General features: G+C 37.5%; 1 protein-coding gene across 1 annotated transcript; it reads right to left on the reverse strand.

The window, feature by feature from the left end:
- Window positions 1-10,363: 10,363 nt before the first annotated feature.
- LOC107748873 (neuronal pentraxin-1-like) lies at window positions 10,364-13,880 on the reverse strand. Its single transcript, XM_016563864.1, has 3 exons — window positions 13,294-13,880; window positions 12,340-12,519; window positions 10,364-11,211 (listed from the first exon to the last, which is right to left on the reverse strand). Exons 1-3 carry the CDS (start codon window positions 13,714-13,716, stop codon window positions 10,990-10,992), a joined length of 825 nt encoding a protein of 274 aa, XP_016419350.1. The 5' UTR covers window positions 13,717-13,880; the 3' UTR covers window positions 10,364-10,989.
- Window positions 13,881-16,426: the final 2,546 nt, after the last annotated feature.

Below are 16,426 nucleotides of genomic sequence, written 5' to 3' on the forward strand. Positions count from 1 at the left end.
AAAAATGCTGTCATTAACTGAAGCCGTGTTTGTTTATCTTTTGTTTTGTTTATTTCCTAATAAAATGAACATTCTTGGATTCAATCCCAACAGATTTTCACACATTCCTGTTGGTTTGTTCTGGCACAAACCTTCTCGATGACTCTATTAAATATTTGCAGCACGGTGGCTATAACTATGACTATAGCAAATAACACAGTTCAAATGATCAAGTACTTTACATACATATTTGGTTTGTTTGTTTAGATGTAGTTTTATGCTTATTATTTTGCAACTTCCTGTTGTTGCAGCTGTTTCTTCTTCTTCTTCGTTACTCAGTCGAAATGCAAGACACGGCAGGACATGTGATCTCAGAATATATGTAATTATTTGTAAAAAGCTGTATAATACAAATTGCTTTTTTCTAGTCCTCTCATATGCCTGGAGTTTTCACCTCACGAGACTGTACAACATTTTAAAAAGATTTATTAGTCCTATTATTATATAAGTACTTCTTTTTAATGAGTAAAAAAATTATAGAGTGCATCAATCAATGTGAGCTTTTAATGAGTGATGACAAAACCTTGAACAAATTAAGCTCTTCTGAGAGTTACTGAGTTTTCTATGGGTCTGTATAGATTAATCTGTCCGGATTTAGCTTTCCTGCAGTCATTTATCATCTGGCAAGGAGTTGCAATGCTTTCCTAAGTGTGATAAATCTACAAACGTTCCACATTCACCAAATATTGTGTTTATCACAATTGCTTGGTTTTACATTTGGGTGTGCTTTGTTTTTGCCTATAATGTCCTCGACCCCTCCAAGAGGCTGAGGGGGGATTTCGGTCATGGAAATGTGAGTGAATCCCATGCACTTTAAGCAGGATAACGCCTTTCTTGGTTTGCCCATAGTGAGCTATTTTGCCTTTGTCGGTCCTGGAGGACACATCCATGCTGACTGTGTGTTCTCGAAGGCTAGTTTTAAGTCTCAGAAGCTCTGCTCTACTTTGATCTGCTTATGTAAGAACATTAATGTAAGACAAACTGCGAAACAAGACTTATCATATGAATGAGCTGTTATTATTAAAGGGAATGCTGTGTTAAAGTTATGTAGTTTATATTATGATTGAACAAGCTTACGCACAGTGATATAAAGAGAACTGACAAGATCGATTGACCTATCGTGCCTCACCGGTAATCTCAGGAAATCTGCGTGCAAGTTTCTCTCCTGGGCATGACTAACTGTTGAGAAATGGCTGCCTGTGCTCTTGCCTGACCTTAATATGGAGTAGTGCTGTTGGCATGACGCCCAAATCATGGGAAAATTGTGTAAGACCTGTGTAGGATCTTCCCTGTGGTGCCAGCTGATGCCTCGTGACTTGCCTTAATATATTTGCATCATCAGGCATTTGGTGTCGGTTGATAAATACATATAGCCATAAAAATGATGACAACAACACAACGCACACAGTGTTTAACTAAGCAAAGCAGCAAAATGAATCATCATTACAGAAGCAAAAAGAAAGAAAATGGGGACTGGGATCTGTTGTGTGATGGCTTAAGCGTGAAAATAATCCCACATTTCTTCTTCATTATTTGTATACATGTTAGAAGCATATAAGAAATCATACAAATAATTCAATAAACTATACACAAAAGCAACCCAGGCCCATTGGAAAAATATGCCTGTGGCGACATTTCTGCAAAATGATATCATGTTGTTTCTTGCAGAATTTGTGACACTTTCAAAGTGAAATGTCCACTGAGTGGCGCTTTCAGTTTTATCCAAAACAGATTAATGTAAATCTGGCAAAAGTGTATTGGTTGTATGTTGTATGTATCGTGGCAGTTCGGAAATGTCCGTTGAGTGTCGCAAAAAGGTTAATGCTCTATCACATTTGAACACAATGAACCAGCTACACTAAACCTGACCATAACCAACACTGTTAACAAAAATACACTTGCTGAAGCAACCATGTCATTTTAGCTTATTTTTAAAAGTTTATGTGCTCTTCATGACTTGTGTTTCACTGGACTCGTATGAGTGCTCCACATCACAGAGCAGTGCTGTACCGGGTGAGCTACCGAGCAAGTTTACTATATCAGAAAAGCCATACATATGGAGCTGATTATGTGATGCAAATGTAAAATGTATTGGTTTACAAATCATACACTATGGTAAAAGTGTTTAGAGGTCATAACATAGTATCTGTGGAAGGAACGGTGTGAAAATAAGTGTTTATCAGTCCATAATCTGCTCTGTAATCAAAATTTGTGTAAAAAGAGGGAAAAGTTGTTGGTGTTTTACTGTCACTAGTCACCTAATATTTTTGAGAGCAAATGGGAAGAATAAAGCTTTTTTTCTATTAAAGCATGCATTAAAGTAATGTTATTTCAATGGTTAAGGGGGTTGAAGTAAAGTAATCATTATTGAAAAAAATGGCAAAATAAGTAGTGCATTTTCCATTTTGTTCTTTTTTTAACCTTGCTTGTGTGAATCTCTAAATGATGATGGCACATTATGTACAAAACAAGTAAATTCATTTTTGATTGTCTCCAGCAGAATTATGCTGATTATTTTAGACACCTCCAGCCAGACCAGCCCTGCAGGTAAAGTCCATCATGAACTAAAGTCTCTGATGTTCCCAGGATGCTTCAGCATCTCATATACTGTAACTTTTCTATCTCCAGTTGCATTGAAGCTTACAAAGCAGGAGAACAGCTTCTTCTTGTCTATAACAATCTGTCCAACACCTGCAGTACTTCTGAAGAGAACAGCTTACAGTGTGCAAATCATATTACTGGCAAATATCAGGAGAGACAACTGAGAATAACTCTGGCTAATCTAAACCTTGATCACATGAAGCTCTCAAATGAGAATACAATATGCTTTCAAAAACAAAATAAAAATAGTTACTGAGTTGATGCTGCTTTACATATACCTAGATGTGCCTTTAGGCTACACAGTATGAATGGATTTTTATGTTTGTTATGTGTGGAGGACAGCAAGGTCTTTTATTATTGCTTTTAAAATAGTTCAATCATGACAACTCTCGGAACATTTTAGCATGGTGATGGATATGACAGTGTTAATGTATTTGGTCTTGGTGGAACAGATCTGCTACGCTGCTGCTGAATTGCTGCTACTGTTGGTTATTGCTGTAGTTGTAGATTGCTGCTGCTGCAAGCAAGTACAGGAACTTGCTACTGCCAATGCATATGGCGATACGGTGCCATGAGTATTTAAGACATACTGCTGCTGCACAAATAGCATATAAAATAACCCCGTAGCAGATCTATACAGGTGGAGCTGGGGAAGGTGGAGGGTTTCAGAGAACTCTGAAAGCGCGCTGCAGGAATCTCAAGTGAATGCTAGCCAGCCATATAAATGCAAGGCAGTAAGCTCATTGGCTGCATATGCAGCATGAACCAATCAGCTTGTTCCAAGTCGTTTAACTCTCTGAACACCATCAGTTACGTTAACACCCCGTCAGAATGCGCCATCTAGAGTTTCATGACTGAACTATATATTTCTGTCATGACAACTCTCGGAAAGATTAGTATGGTAATATGCATGGCAATGTTAATGTGTTTGGTCTTGGTGGAATAGATCCGCTACACTATCGAGACTTGCTACTTTCAATACATCCACAGACATGCTGCTGTAAACATGCAAGAAATACTGCTGCTTCACTTATAACAAATGTGAAATTACCCCACACATTTAACATATGTGAAATTTCCCCATAGCTGATCTATACAGGTGGAGCTGGGGAAGATGGAGGGTTTCTGAAGCACGCTGCAAACTGCTACGGCAAGCACTAGCCAAGTATTTGAATGTTGAGAAGCAAGCTCATTGGATGTTGATGCAACAAAAACCAATCATCTGCGCCAGGTGAATAATGATGAGATTATATTAGATTGAGTTAGGACCTATCGGCCTGCTCCATCTAGAGTTTCATGACATAACTTTGTATTTCTGTTGGAATATCACTATTCTTTTATTTTATTCAATATGTGTGCATGTCTATTTTAATGAACTTTACAGTTGTATGAATATGCTTTAAAGTGGCATGTTGTTAGCTAACTCGATTGAGTTCCAGTCATGTCCAGATTTGTCAGTTATGGGGTCCCATTTCAAGTTAGAATGCTGCGCTGGAACAGTTCTTCAAAACATCAGCATTAGAGTTCACCTCTGGAGACCAAATGTACAACCAAATGAGTGTCAGCAGTATATGCAAAGGTAATGTGATTTATCTATTGAATATCTACTCTGCCTAGTTAAACTGAAGAGAAGGTCCTTAAAGTGTCCTTGTTTGAAGGTTTCCTGAAGGTCTTTTGTCTTCTGCCCAGAACATGGAGTGGATTGTCAAGAGCTGGCATGATGCCCTGCATCAGAAACAAATTTCCCCTGTTGGAGTGAAATCAATTATTCATGAAGTTTGCATGGAGTGTTGAGAATGAGCGCAGAAGTGAAGGCGAGATGAGAGGAGCGGAAATGGGATTATGGATTGTATTGATTGATAGCTTTTTTTTGTGTGCCAACACTGACTGGATTCCTTACTGACAGAACAAAACTGATTAAGCACACAGTATGTGAGTGTTTCTTCATCTATGGCCATTTTGACCTTGTAGACCTTTAGAAAATACTGTAAACTCAAACTTAAAACCCACTAGTCGATTCAGTTTGTATTAAATAGTCATTTTTCTAAAAAAAAAAAAAAACACAGTTGACTCCAAAGGTTAAAGTGATAAGGTTATTTTCATAGCTAGCATATTATGTTTCCCAAATACACCCATGTGAAAAAGAAGTACACTTTATCATACGCTTAAAAAAAGAGTGCTTATTTCAGAAATAATGTACTTTAAAAATATATATTTAAGTGTGAACTGAATGTAATGTTTTCAGACACATAATTGCATGTCAATTAAATGAAAATATAGATTACATTTATATTATAGCTGAACTTAGCTTTTGGGGTTTTTTGTATTTTTTACCCACTTAAGTAGGACTTAAGTATGAATTTATATGTAATTTCATAATTATAATAATTGAAATATGGTTAAAGGGTACTGACAAATTTACTAACAAGCATTTAAACTAAAATATACTTTAATGTAATTTCTAGTGAAACGTGTTTGACATGTATTTAAATATATTTGAAATTACATATTTAATGAAGTTGAAGATTATTGTATATTATAGCTATGTAATATTGAATAACACACTACAACAACACATGAAAATGTGATGAGATTCAGTCGATCAGAAATCTCTTTTATCTCATGAACCACTGAAAGACCAACACTAACATCGGTAAGAATAATCTTCATACAATACTTCTAAAACATCTTAGTCTAAATGAAAGAATTTGCCTGAATCCGTGTAAACCGGCTTCCATCCAGTTTCCACAGTCAATAAACTCTCAAATCGGAAATGGGCTCAGATTATATGACTAAATCATCTGTAATGATTTGTGGGGAGTAGAAACGATTTCGAATAATCTTTCTGCAGCTCCTCTGGGAAATTCACTGCTTCCTTCAAGCTGTTCTCATGGGCAATCGGGGCACTGATAAAGCTGTGGATGAAAAGGTTCATCAAGGAACAGATGATTCATTGTGACGCATTGATATACCCTCACTCTCCTAATAAATATAGATGTATTGTCCTCCCACATGTTTGAAGATTTCTTTCATTGACTGAAATACCATCCGTCCCCTTCATTATTGTAACTCTTGACCCAGAAAGGTCATCTGTGGGGATACATCTATATGGATCAGGCTCAATGTCAATAAAGCCATGGCAGTTTCCTATTTATCCCATTCTACTGACCTACTTTAAGATTTTGTTTACTTATACTGATCATGCATTTTTCATGGGTCACCATTGAGAGTGCAGCCAGGGGATACGCCAGCGATTAGGAATTATAATCAGGTGCTGGTAGCAAAAGAAGAAAGAAATTTGCATCCCATCATAGTTCAACCAGCCTTTGCACAGCCTGCACAGGCCCCTGGGTCAACTGGAAAAAATGGGCACCTGCGTGCATGCTTTTCTAAGAAGGGTCTCTTTAATATGCAAGATGGTACCCAGACTTTCATGCCAGAATTAGCTGGCAGGAAGTTGGATAAAGGTTTTCCATGGATGCCTAAACAAGCAGCTGTTGATCTGGCAGGCTGGCATGGATGTATTTGGGGGCGTGAGTTTGTTGCTGCATAGCTGCATGCTTTATATGCTGGTGAAACTTGAGGTTCTGCTCAAAAATGAGCTATTCTAGGATTTCAGTCACTTCAGTTGCACATGTTGCCTCCAGCTTGTTGCATCCACTGCAGATTCATTGCAATCGACCCGCAGAGGAGAAATCAATTGCAAGATGTAAAGGTTTGGAGAAAATGCAAGCTTTGTTCCATAACCTAGCAGGCAGCATCTTCAAAGAGAACATCCTATGCAACATGGAACTTCATGAATTACCAATTTGGAACACTCTATCAGGCAGCAACTCAAAATAACGTTTTGGGTAGTGTAGTTCTTCATACAGTTGTGGTACTTTAAAATGCACACAGAGAAATTGGGTAAAACAGAAATTTGGATAATATTACATTTTTTTTCACTTCATCTGCCATCTTGGGTGAATATTTTTACTGATTTTGTCGCAATGCTTTATGGGATACATTTGATGCTGCCTTAGAATTTGGCCAAAAGAAGACATCTTAAGCCCATAAGACACCAAATCAACATCAAAGAACTAGCAGTGGCGCTAGTTGAGATGCATGCATCTGGGCTAAAAAGTTGCGCTTGAACACACAAAGACTACAGTCAATGGCCAACTAGAACATACATCCTGTGCCTGAGTGAGTGGAAGTAACTCTCCATACCAGCAGGTGGCAGTAGTCTATATTCATCATTCAAAAAGGTAAATGAAAAACTAGGACTGTGGATATACAAACCATAAACAAAGCAGAACTTGCTTACCATTTTGAATATACAGTAACTCATGTTGACCAGTTGGTCTTCACTTTCTTCATTCCAGACAAACGTCAATATGAAAATATTTGCGTATTGGAATACTCAGGTAATATGAAGATCATTAGAGCGTTCTGTGTTTGACCCCTTGACTTCATTGTTTACTTGACTTCATCACTTTTATTTTTCTTCTAGTGCACTGGTTTGCTAAGCTAAACAGCCAGTCAGGGGTGTGTTTCCCAAAAGCAACTATGGTTACAAGTTTCATTGTAACCAACAGAGTTCAGCAGAACTTGCAATCATAGTTAGTTAACAATGCTTTTGGGAAACCCCAGAGCGATTCAATAAGCTCAATCGGGCAAAAAAGCCAGCGTCAGGGTCCGACTAGTGCCACCGTTGTGGAACATAACATAAAATCTGAACTGAGAGATGCTCAACGTTGGTTCGATGTTGGCTGACGACCAACTATCAGCTTGGTCTATCAAAGCCTTTACCTTTTGAAACAACTTTTGCATCACATGTGCACGTTCATTTTAATGATATTTAGTCAAAATCCACACCCCTTGTGAAAAACCCAACTTAATCAGGCTAGATGTGCCAACACAATTTGTAACATGTTTGGCAATTTGTAATCGTTGTATATTTTGGCGAATTTGTGGCTAATCCGTATGAATTTGTATAGTCTCATTCCTATGCTTTTGGCCAATCTGCTTACACCCCACACGTAGGGGGCTTACACTTTTACAATTTTCATGCGTTTCATATTGTACAAATTCATACAATATCACTACATCATAGTTACGTTTTCGCATGAGATTGGGTTGGATGTGCAGTAGCTGTTGTATGGAAGCTTGGTCAGTTTACCATGATTAGATTTCAGCAGTAGATCTTAGAGGGAAGCCCAAAGGGAAGTAATGGTCAGGTTTGAGCTCCTCTCAAGGTGGAGATACATATATCTGTGCAATACACTTGTGAATAGGAGGGATGCTGGAAGATGTGTATGTTGGGGGAAGGGAGTATATTTCAGGATGATGTGGAGGAAACACAATATGTCCAGTAATGGCTCGACTGTATGTTATTTAGAGCAGCATGATGTGCACTAGCTTTCAAAAGCTTGGAATTACCTAAACATGTTCATGTTTAGATGAAAACTGGCACGTTGAGATAGATAGATAGATAGATAGATAGATAGAATTGTTCTATTCCTTGAATTTTCCATTTGCAGCTATTACAGCTTTCAGAAATGTTCTAGCTGTGAGGTTTTGAGGGTAAATTTCAACCCACGCCTTCTGTAGCAACTCTGACCTTACACTTAAGCGCGTCCCACAGGAGCTCAGTGTGGTTTAAATCAGGCAATAGTGCAGGCTAGTCCATCAAAGACAGTACTCAGTACTCTCAGAAACTCCCTGTTTCTTCCTCAAATAGGTTTAGCATTGCTCAGAGGTATGCATCGGATCTTCGTACTACTGCATGATGAAATTTGAACCAATCAAGCACTGACCACAGGGGACGGCATGACATTGTGAAATAGAATGGTAACCTTTCTTGTTCCTTGCACTCTGCATCAATCTCGCAGCTCAGCAGCACCAAAGCAGCCCCATACAATTACACTTCATTCATGCTTGACAGAAGTCATCAAGCATCCTTTCATTTGTTGTCTTTCACATGCGCTCTCTTCCTTGATTTAAACCCCTCAAACTCATTTGTCCAGAGTACTCTTGTCAGTCACTCACCATCCAGTGTTTGTTCTTTCGCTCATTTATCGTCTTCTTTTATTTTCCAGTTTCAGCTTTTTAAACATGTCATTTAAAGTCCAGCATCCCTGAGTTCTTTTAATCTGCTGTGTATCTCTGCTTGAGCAGTTCTGGGTCTTTGCCCTCTTTTGAAATTTTCAGTTTCTTGGTAAACGTATGCGTGGAATCACCTTCATTTTTAAAAAATCATAGAATTTTAACGTGGAGTTACAGTATGTTGCAAACCAAGGAAGGAAAATGTACCTTCTTTGTTGAACAGAAGATTGGGTTTCAGGTGTGCTTTTACAAAGGTTTGAGCTGAAAGATCATTAAATCACACAGTTCAATATTGCAATTCGATAAAAATAATTAATTATAAATCAGCAGTACAGTGATTTGCAGCATTAGTAATGTTCTGGAAATTTATTTCAATCCATTTAATGCAATCTTGGTGAATAAAAGTATCAGATTCTGTCAAAAACATTAATATTTCTGTGTATTGTGTGTATATTATGTACTTCTAGTATATGTATGTTCTGGAACAGAACCACTAAATGAAGAGATCAACAGTGTTCTCATTACTATTTAGTTGCTGTAGGGTTGTGACTTAAATTCTTAGGTCTGGGACAAAATGTTTGGGCATTCGACAGAATGTAATGTAACTAAGTGCCAACTGCGTTTAAAAGTTAGTTTTTCCCCAGTTGGTTGTAAACTTTATGAGAAATGGCAACACAATGCCTGGTTTAAATTAAATTGTAAGAAGCAGCAGTGCTACTTGCATTGTGTTATGAATCGTGTTCTGACACATTTTAGAATGCAGCAATGAATGATATCAAGTTTGCGTAGCCAGAAGTGCTTGCATTGAGTTATAGATTACTGGACAAGTGTGTGATCCTTCAGAAATCACTCTAATATGCTGATTTGCTGCTCAAGAAACATTTATTATTATTATTATCAATGTTGAAAACAGTTTTGTTGCTTAATATATTTGTGAAAACCATTATACTTTTTTTTCAGGATACTTTGATGAAAATAAAGTTATCAGAATAGCATTCATTTAAAATCTCATTTTGGTAGCAAATGTTTTACTGTCACTTTTGATCAATTTAATGCATCCTTGTTGAATAAAGTTAATTTAATTTATCTTATTAAACCCAAACGTTTTAACAGTAGTGTGTTTTTCCCCCATATCCATTGACTGTAATCACTGTACAAAACATGCATTTGTTCGTTGCAAATCATTTAAAGGCACTGTCACACTTGCTATTTTTGATATAATAATTTTATTACAAAATTTAGACCTTTTTCATCTTTCAGTGCTGCCATGCTTTTAGCATATAACAATACAGTATAAAATCTCAACCCAAAATGAGCTAATTAAAAGCAGTTTTTTCATTTATGCTGTTGCAGCATTTAGATGTTCATGCCGTTTCTGTACACGTAACATTCCTTGAAAAATACAAACACCTGCCGAACACGGCACAATTAAAACGACTTTGAATTACCAGCCTATTCTTGCAGACCGTTTGAATTGTTACGAGGTGTAATCAACATAACGTTTCTGTAGTTATACAAGGAAAGAAAGAGATAAATAGAAGTACACTGCAAATAATGACAAAGGTGTCGAGATCTGATCTTTTCAACAGCCCAAGGCACCCAGGCTTGAAATATGTTGGAAATTATCAAGTTATTATTTTTTTTACAAACCCACACACACATACACAGACACACCAACAAAAAAAGAACAAACAAAAATGCTTAAGCAGGAGGTGATAAGACAGAAGAAAAGCATGAGAAAAAAAAGAAGAAGAAAAGAACACACTCAGCTTTGCTTCTTTTACATTCTACATCCGAAGTTCACAGTGAGTATCCCAGGCAGTGGGTAGATCTATCTAATAATCCTGATGGGGAACATTAACCTAAGTGGTTCAGAAATCTACTGCGAGACTACATGGCTTCCTCTTCGAAGGAAGTGGTCTAATGATCCAGGCTGTAAAGATGGAAGTCTGAGCCGTATCATGTTAAGTAGTTTTCCGGTAAGGCGTTGCTTGCCCAACAGACAACCAGAGAAGAGCAGAACCACGGTGCCTTCAAACTAAGACCAACACCAGCATTTGCCTTCAAGGTCCAGAAACAAATGACAAAAACGTGATTGTTTTAAGTGTTAAGAGACAAGAAATATTGAAATATCTAGAAAAGTCCAGTTGATTTTGATGTCTATGTTTGTTCTTGATTGACAATGTTCTTTAAGGATGCATGATTTGGTAACAGACACCTGGAAACTAATATCTCTCATTGGCTGGGAGATTTCTGTGCTCTTTAGTTCAGTTGGCGACAGGCCTCAAATGTCCATTTCGAAGCCCCTCCGTAGACCTCAATGCTGGTTTCCAACCAAGAGAAGACGTTCCCCACTTGTGCTTTGCTGCTGCATGTGGCCAGGTTATAAATCTCTCCCACGGACAGCTTTCGGTCCCAGATGTTGAAATTCGCCATGTCACCGACAAACGCTTGAGTAGCATCAAACCCTCCGCCGAGAGTATCCTGCAGGTGGATAACATTTATTTGAGATGCTGATAAAATAAACGCTGAATGCCTTCAAAGGCATATGATTGGTCCCTGTTAACCTTTGAAGCTAATCTGCCCATAAATGATTCATATGTGCTTTTCATCCCTACAGGCGTCTTTGAAGGTCTCTGCATTTCAAATGGGCCAAAATCTTGTTTATTGGTTGTTTTATAGAGTGTTTTAGAATTGACTGTTTTCAATGAGATCTTCTTATAATTGGCTCTGTTCCTAAACCTTTGGTTGCCTTCTAAAGGTGCGGTGATATTGCCATTGTTTCGTGGGTGAAATCAATAGGAATCCACCTGATCAGGAATTTCAGATCAGGGCAAAAGATTTGATTTGTTGACCAACTGAAAGCTGTTTGGTTTGAAACTGACTTCTGTGTGTGCTTCATATATCGCTACACTATTGACAATAGACATTGAACCTTTTTCGGCTGCATGTGAAACCTCGTGGAAATTTCGCTAATGTGACCACACCTTAGAGCAGCATCCTAACTAAAATGCAACCTCACAAGTGAAAATTCCACATGGACAGTTATGTAGGGTGACCATACGTGCCATTTTACCAGGACGCGTCCTGACCAGGATTTCTATATTGCCTAAAATATCTAGGTTTTGGCTTGTTTGCGTGTGCAGACCGATGACATCGTATGACATCAAAGTACCATACAGACGGTTATATATTTCGAAACGCTCTCGAGGTACTTTGATGTCAAACACTGATCGGTCTGAGCCGCACTGCTTTTAAGTCGAACACACCTAATATGTACGCGTAATTGCATCGCTTTGACCGTAGATCCCACCTTCTCACACGCCATGATTGGTCCATTATGTACAATGCTTGCATGTTATTTCAATTTAGCCAAAACTAGGTGTTTTACAAAGCAGCAATTAAACTTCCTAACTTTTGGAACAGCCTATGCCTAAGAGAAAGCCTACAATGCCTTAAAATACAGCTACGTGGGCAGCTCACTATGTTTTGGAACAGAGCCACTGTGCATTCTTCACTCATCATTAAATCATTGTTGTGTAACATCCTGAACTACCACGCCATACTTTGCCATATTGATGAGTGAATTAAGCTTAAACAGAGGATGCATACCTGCTCTTGTCCCAGAATCAATACCCCTTGTGGTTTGATTGGATGGTATGGGGCCAGACTGTCCCCATTTCCTCTCATTACACCATCCTGGTAAGCTTCCCACACTCCGTCTCGAGTGGTCCATGTGATGCAAATGTGATGCCATTTCCCATCATTGATCAGGAAAGGCAGCTTAGCAACCTACATCAAAAGAGGGCAAAAACCAGTAGAAACTTAAACATCATGTTCATTTGGATGCAGAGCAGACTGCCTGCTTTGAGTATTCAGTTTGTAACTACACTGAAAAAAACTAAGAAAAAGTTAAAATACGACTAAATGTTTAGTTTAAGAACGGCCAAATCAATGGTATTGAAGATTCGCAATAGTTATTTTATTATGTATCTATTTTATTTTAATCTGCGGTTTTCTGTCGAGTAATGCGTCTTTTAAAAGAGGATTATGCGCCACTGTTTGGCACCAATTTATTTAGAACATAGTGAGCTGATGTATTCTAAAATAAAATAAAGTTGTGAGAATCTATTATTTCATATTGATATAAACATCACTAAATTAAATTTACATGTCAAAATCCAGAAGTTTTTTTATTTATTTATTATTATTACATGCATAACAATTAAATGCGTTATGATGTTCATTAAGAAAAAAACTAAGAAAAAGTTAAAATACGACTAAATGTTTAGTTTAAGAACGGCCAAATCAATGGTATTGAAGATTCGCAATAGTTATTTTATTATGTATCTATTTTATTTTAATCTGCGGTTTTCTGTCGAGTAATGCGTCTTTTAAAAGAGGATTATGTGCCACTGTTTGGCACCAATTTATTTAGAACATAGTGAGCTGATGTATTCTAAAATAAAATAAAGTTGTGAGAATCACAACACAGTTCCATCTGCGTTCTCAAATAAATCCACTGTTTCCGACATGGAAGAAACCGCTCCAGGACAACAAACATACCTCCAGGTTTTCCAGCCTCTGCTTGAGTGACTGTAAAGTCCGCGAGAGTTGAGCCAGTGTGTCCGTCGGACCCCTCGACACATCTCCCATTGTGTTCTTAGTGCCCATTTCCTTCCGTCGTCCGGGCTCAGACGCGCTCTGACTTTCGCACCTTGTCAGCTTGGAAGTCAGTTCCCTGATGGTTTCCTTCTGGTTCATGATTGTTTCCTTTTGTTGCAGCACCGTCTCTCTGAGTTGCATGACCGTGCTCTTGAGATCCTCCCCAGGCACGCTGTTCTGCAGTGTAGCGGCGCATATGTCCATATCCTTGGGCACGGACGTGCAAATGAACTGGGTCTGTCCAAAGTCCTGGCTCATCCCGTCCGCCAAAAGACAAGAAAGTATCAAAAGTTTCCAGTGCATCCCTCTCGCTCCAGCCTCCATGTCGTGTTTGTTTCCGAAGTCTCTTCTGGACAAGTGATTTCAGCAGCACTCTTCCTCTCTGACAGCTTGTGCTGGTTGTAATCTGGTTGTGGTGCGCCTTGGCTTTATATAGCACGCGTATCTGCGGCGGTGAGCTGCATCACGCGCCTGATCATGATCTCCCGCCCTTGGATATTAAAGCAGAAAAAAACATCCAGTAAGTCAATAAAACTAGTTTTGACCCCAGCGGACGGATTTTCAGTTTTCTAAAGCTCAATTAATTCCACACAATCATTGGGAGATTTTCGTCTTTGCGGGAAAAAAATAATAAAATAAAATAAAAATACATAAAAGTATGATTTATTTTTTTTTATTTAGAGAAAAAGAAGTTTAATAAACTTAGGCAATATAATAGGCCTATATTTTATAGTAAGGTATTGTTGAAATTCTGTTTATTAAAAGTACCAAGTATAAATATATAATTATTAATTTATGGGAAAAGGGGCATTCCCAGAATTTCTTATTTGAACAATCATAACATATTCAATTAAAACAAGAAGTTAAGTTACCAGAGCACATTATTTTCTTAAACCACTCAGTGTTCTCTTAGGAAAAGAAACAAAGACTGAATAATTGCTCATCAGAATAAGCACTGTTATTTTTCCACAGAAAGCTTATTTATTATTTATCAGTGTTGCATTAGCTGGAAAACAGTCTCTCGCAGTATTATTTTTTAAGCATTTGTCTAAAAAAAGTTTAATAAACTTAGGCAATATAATAGGCCTATATTTTATAGTAAGGTATTGTTGAAATTCTGTTTATTAAAAGTACCAAGTATAAATATATAATTATTAATTTATGGGAAAAGGGATTGTTTCTTATTTGAACAATCATAACATATTCAATTAAAACAAGAAGTTAAGTTACCAGAGCACATTATTTTCTTAAACCACTCAGTGTTCTCTTAGGAAAAGAAACAAAGACTGAATAATTGCTCATCAGAATAAGCACTGTTATTTTTCCACAGAAAGCTTATTTATTATTTATCAGTGTTGCATTAGCTGGAAAACAGTCTCTCGCAGTATTATTTTTTAAGCATTTGTCTAAAAAATACAAATATAATCAAATCAATTTACTTTTTCATTTATTGAGTATAAAAGAGGATCTAAAATAAATAAAAATCATGTCTGGTTAACTTTGCAATAACATGAGCTTCTACAGCATCAAATTAACAGGCTGTGTGATCTTTCTGTATTGATTTAGAAACATTATGCTGCCATTTCCTGTCTGCTTTGTCCCCTTCACTAAATGGGTGTCTGAAAAGACTCATGAAGACAACAGCTTAATTAGTGATGAAGCCTAATTGCAGTTTCACAATGATTATTGATCCTCTACCGCAGCACGCATGCAGTGCATCACTGACGATAACATCAGTTCCAGCAGTTCTGTCATTGCGTAGTTTGATGGGTGTAAAATCTATTTGCAGCAGCTATAGACTACTCTGACAATGGCCATGCTTGTGTGACATTGCACATCTCTCATGACATCACACTGGTAGCTTTTTTCAGTGTTGCAGTGTGAACACCAAAATGCATCATGGTGGACTTAAAGTGAATCAAAACTGGCCGTTCCATGAATCAGAACTAATAAACTCATATAGCTAGTGCACATTATTACCTACAAAAAAGGGTATTATGGTAACACGCATAACACTAAAATAATGTAATAAATGAAGCAACAAATTTAACAAAAAACACCCTGATTTGCACATTTTTTAAAAAAAAGTGCATGTTCACGGTTCTCTGACTAGTTAATGGTCACAGGACATGCAGGTAAACAAATTAAATATTAAATCATGTTTAGTAAGTGTTTTATTTTGATTGTAGTTATTTTAAAATAATTTAAACTATTTTAAAATTATTTTTCTTTCTCTTTGTATTTTTATACGGTACAAGGTTATCCTAAATCAATGTGATAAACGAGATAGGTCAAAAGTAATCTAAAAGTAATTAAAAAGTAGTCCAATTATGATACCTAAAATGTGTAATGTAATGGATTACATTAACTACAATTTTGGTCATGTAATTTGGCTACAATTTGTAAGTAATCTACCCAGCGCTGATTAAACTAAATATAACATTTTTATTTTTGGATATGAATTGTTTCTTTATTATTTAAATGCATTTTGCTTCCACAAATAATATAGGTTTTACAGTTTAGCATGCTTTTATGCATTTATGCCCGCATTTATGCATGTAACCATGGTTCCCCGAGACGCTGCATCCTCTAGCTGACACTATGGGGAATGCTGCCAGCATGTCTGAAGCACATGTGCAAAAACTCAAATCCTATTGGTCCACGTGGCCTGTGACGTCATAGGCGGGTGCCTGGAAGTATAAAAGAGCACCTGCTGAATACGTAACTAACTTAGTTGTCTGAAGGAGACGTAAACAGACAGACCAAAGGCATGGCGAGGGGACGCAACATCTTGATCCCTCTCTGGGAATCATGGTTACATGCGTAACCCGAGACATTCCCCTTCTAGGGAACTTGCGCTGCATCCTCTAGTGCAGCGGTTCTCAATTCCAGCCCTCGCGTACCCCCGCTCTGCACATTTTGTATGTTTCTCTTATTGCTTCAGACGTTTGTTATATTTGACTGTAAGTGCTCTGCGAAGTGGACATTACCGGATATTCCTCCATGATTCCAGTTTGAAGGGAGCGTATATGTT

The sequence above is a fragment of the Sinocyclocheilus rhinocerous genome, unplaced genomic scaffold, assembly GCF_001515625.1.
Source record: "Sinocyclocheilus rhinocerous isolate Xijiao unplaced genomic scaffold, SAMN03320098_v1.1 scaffold350, whole genome shotgun sequence".
Taxonomy (NCBI): domain Eukaryota; kingdom Metazoa; phylum Chordata; class Actinopteri; order Cypriniformes; family Cyprinidae; genus Sinocyclocheilus; species Sinocyclocheilus rhinocerous.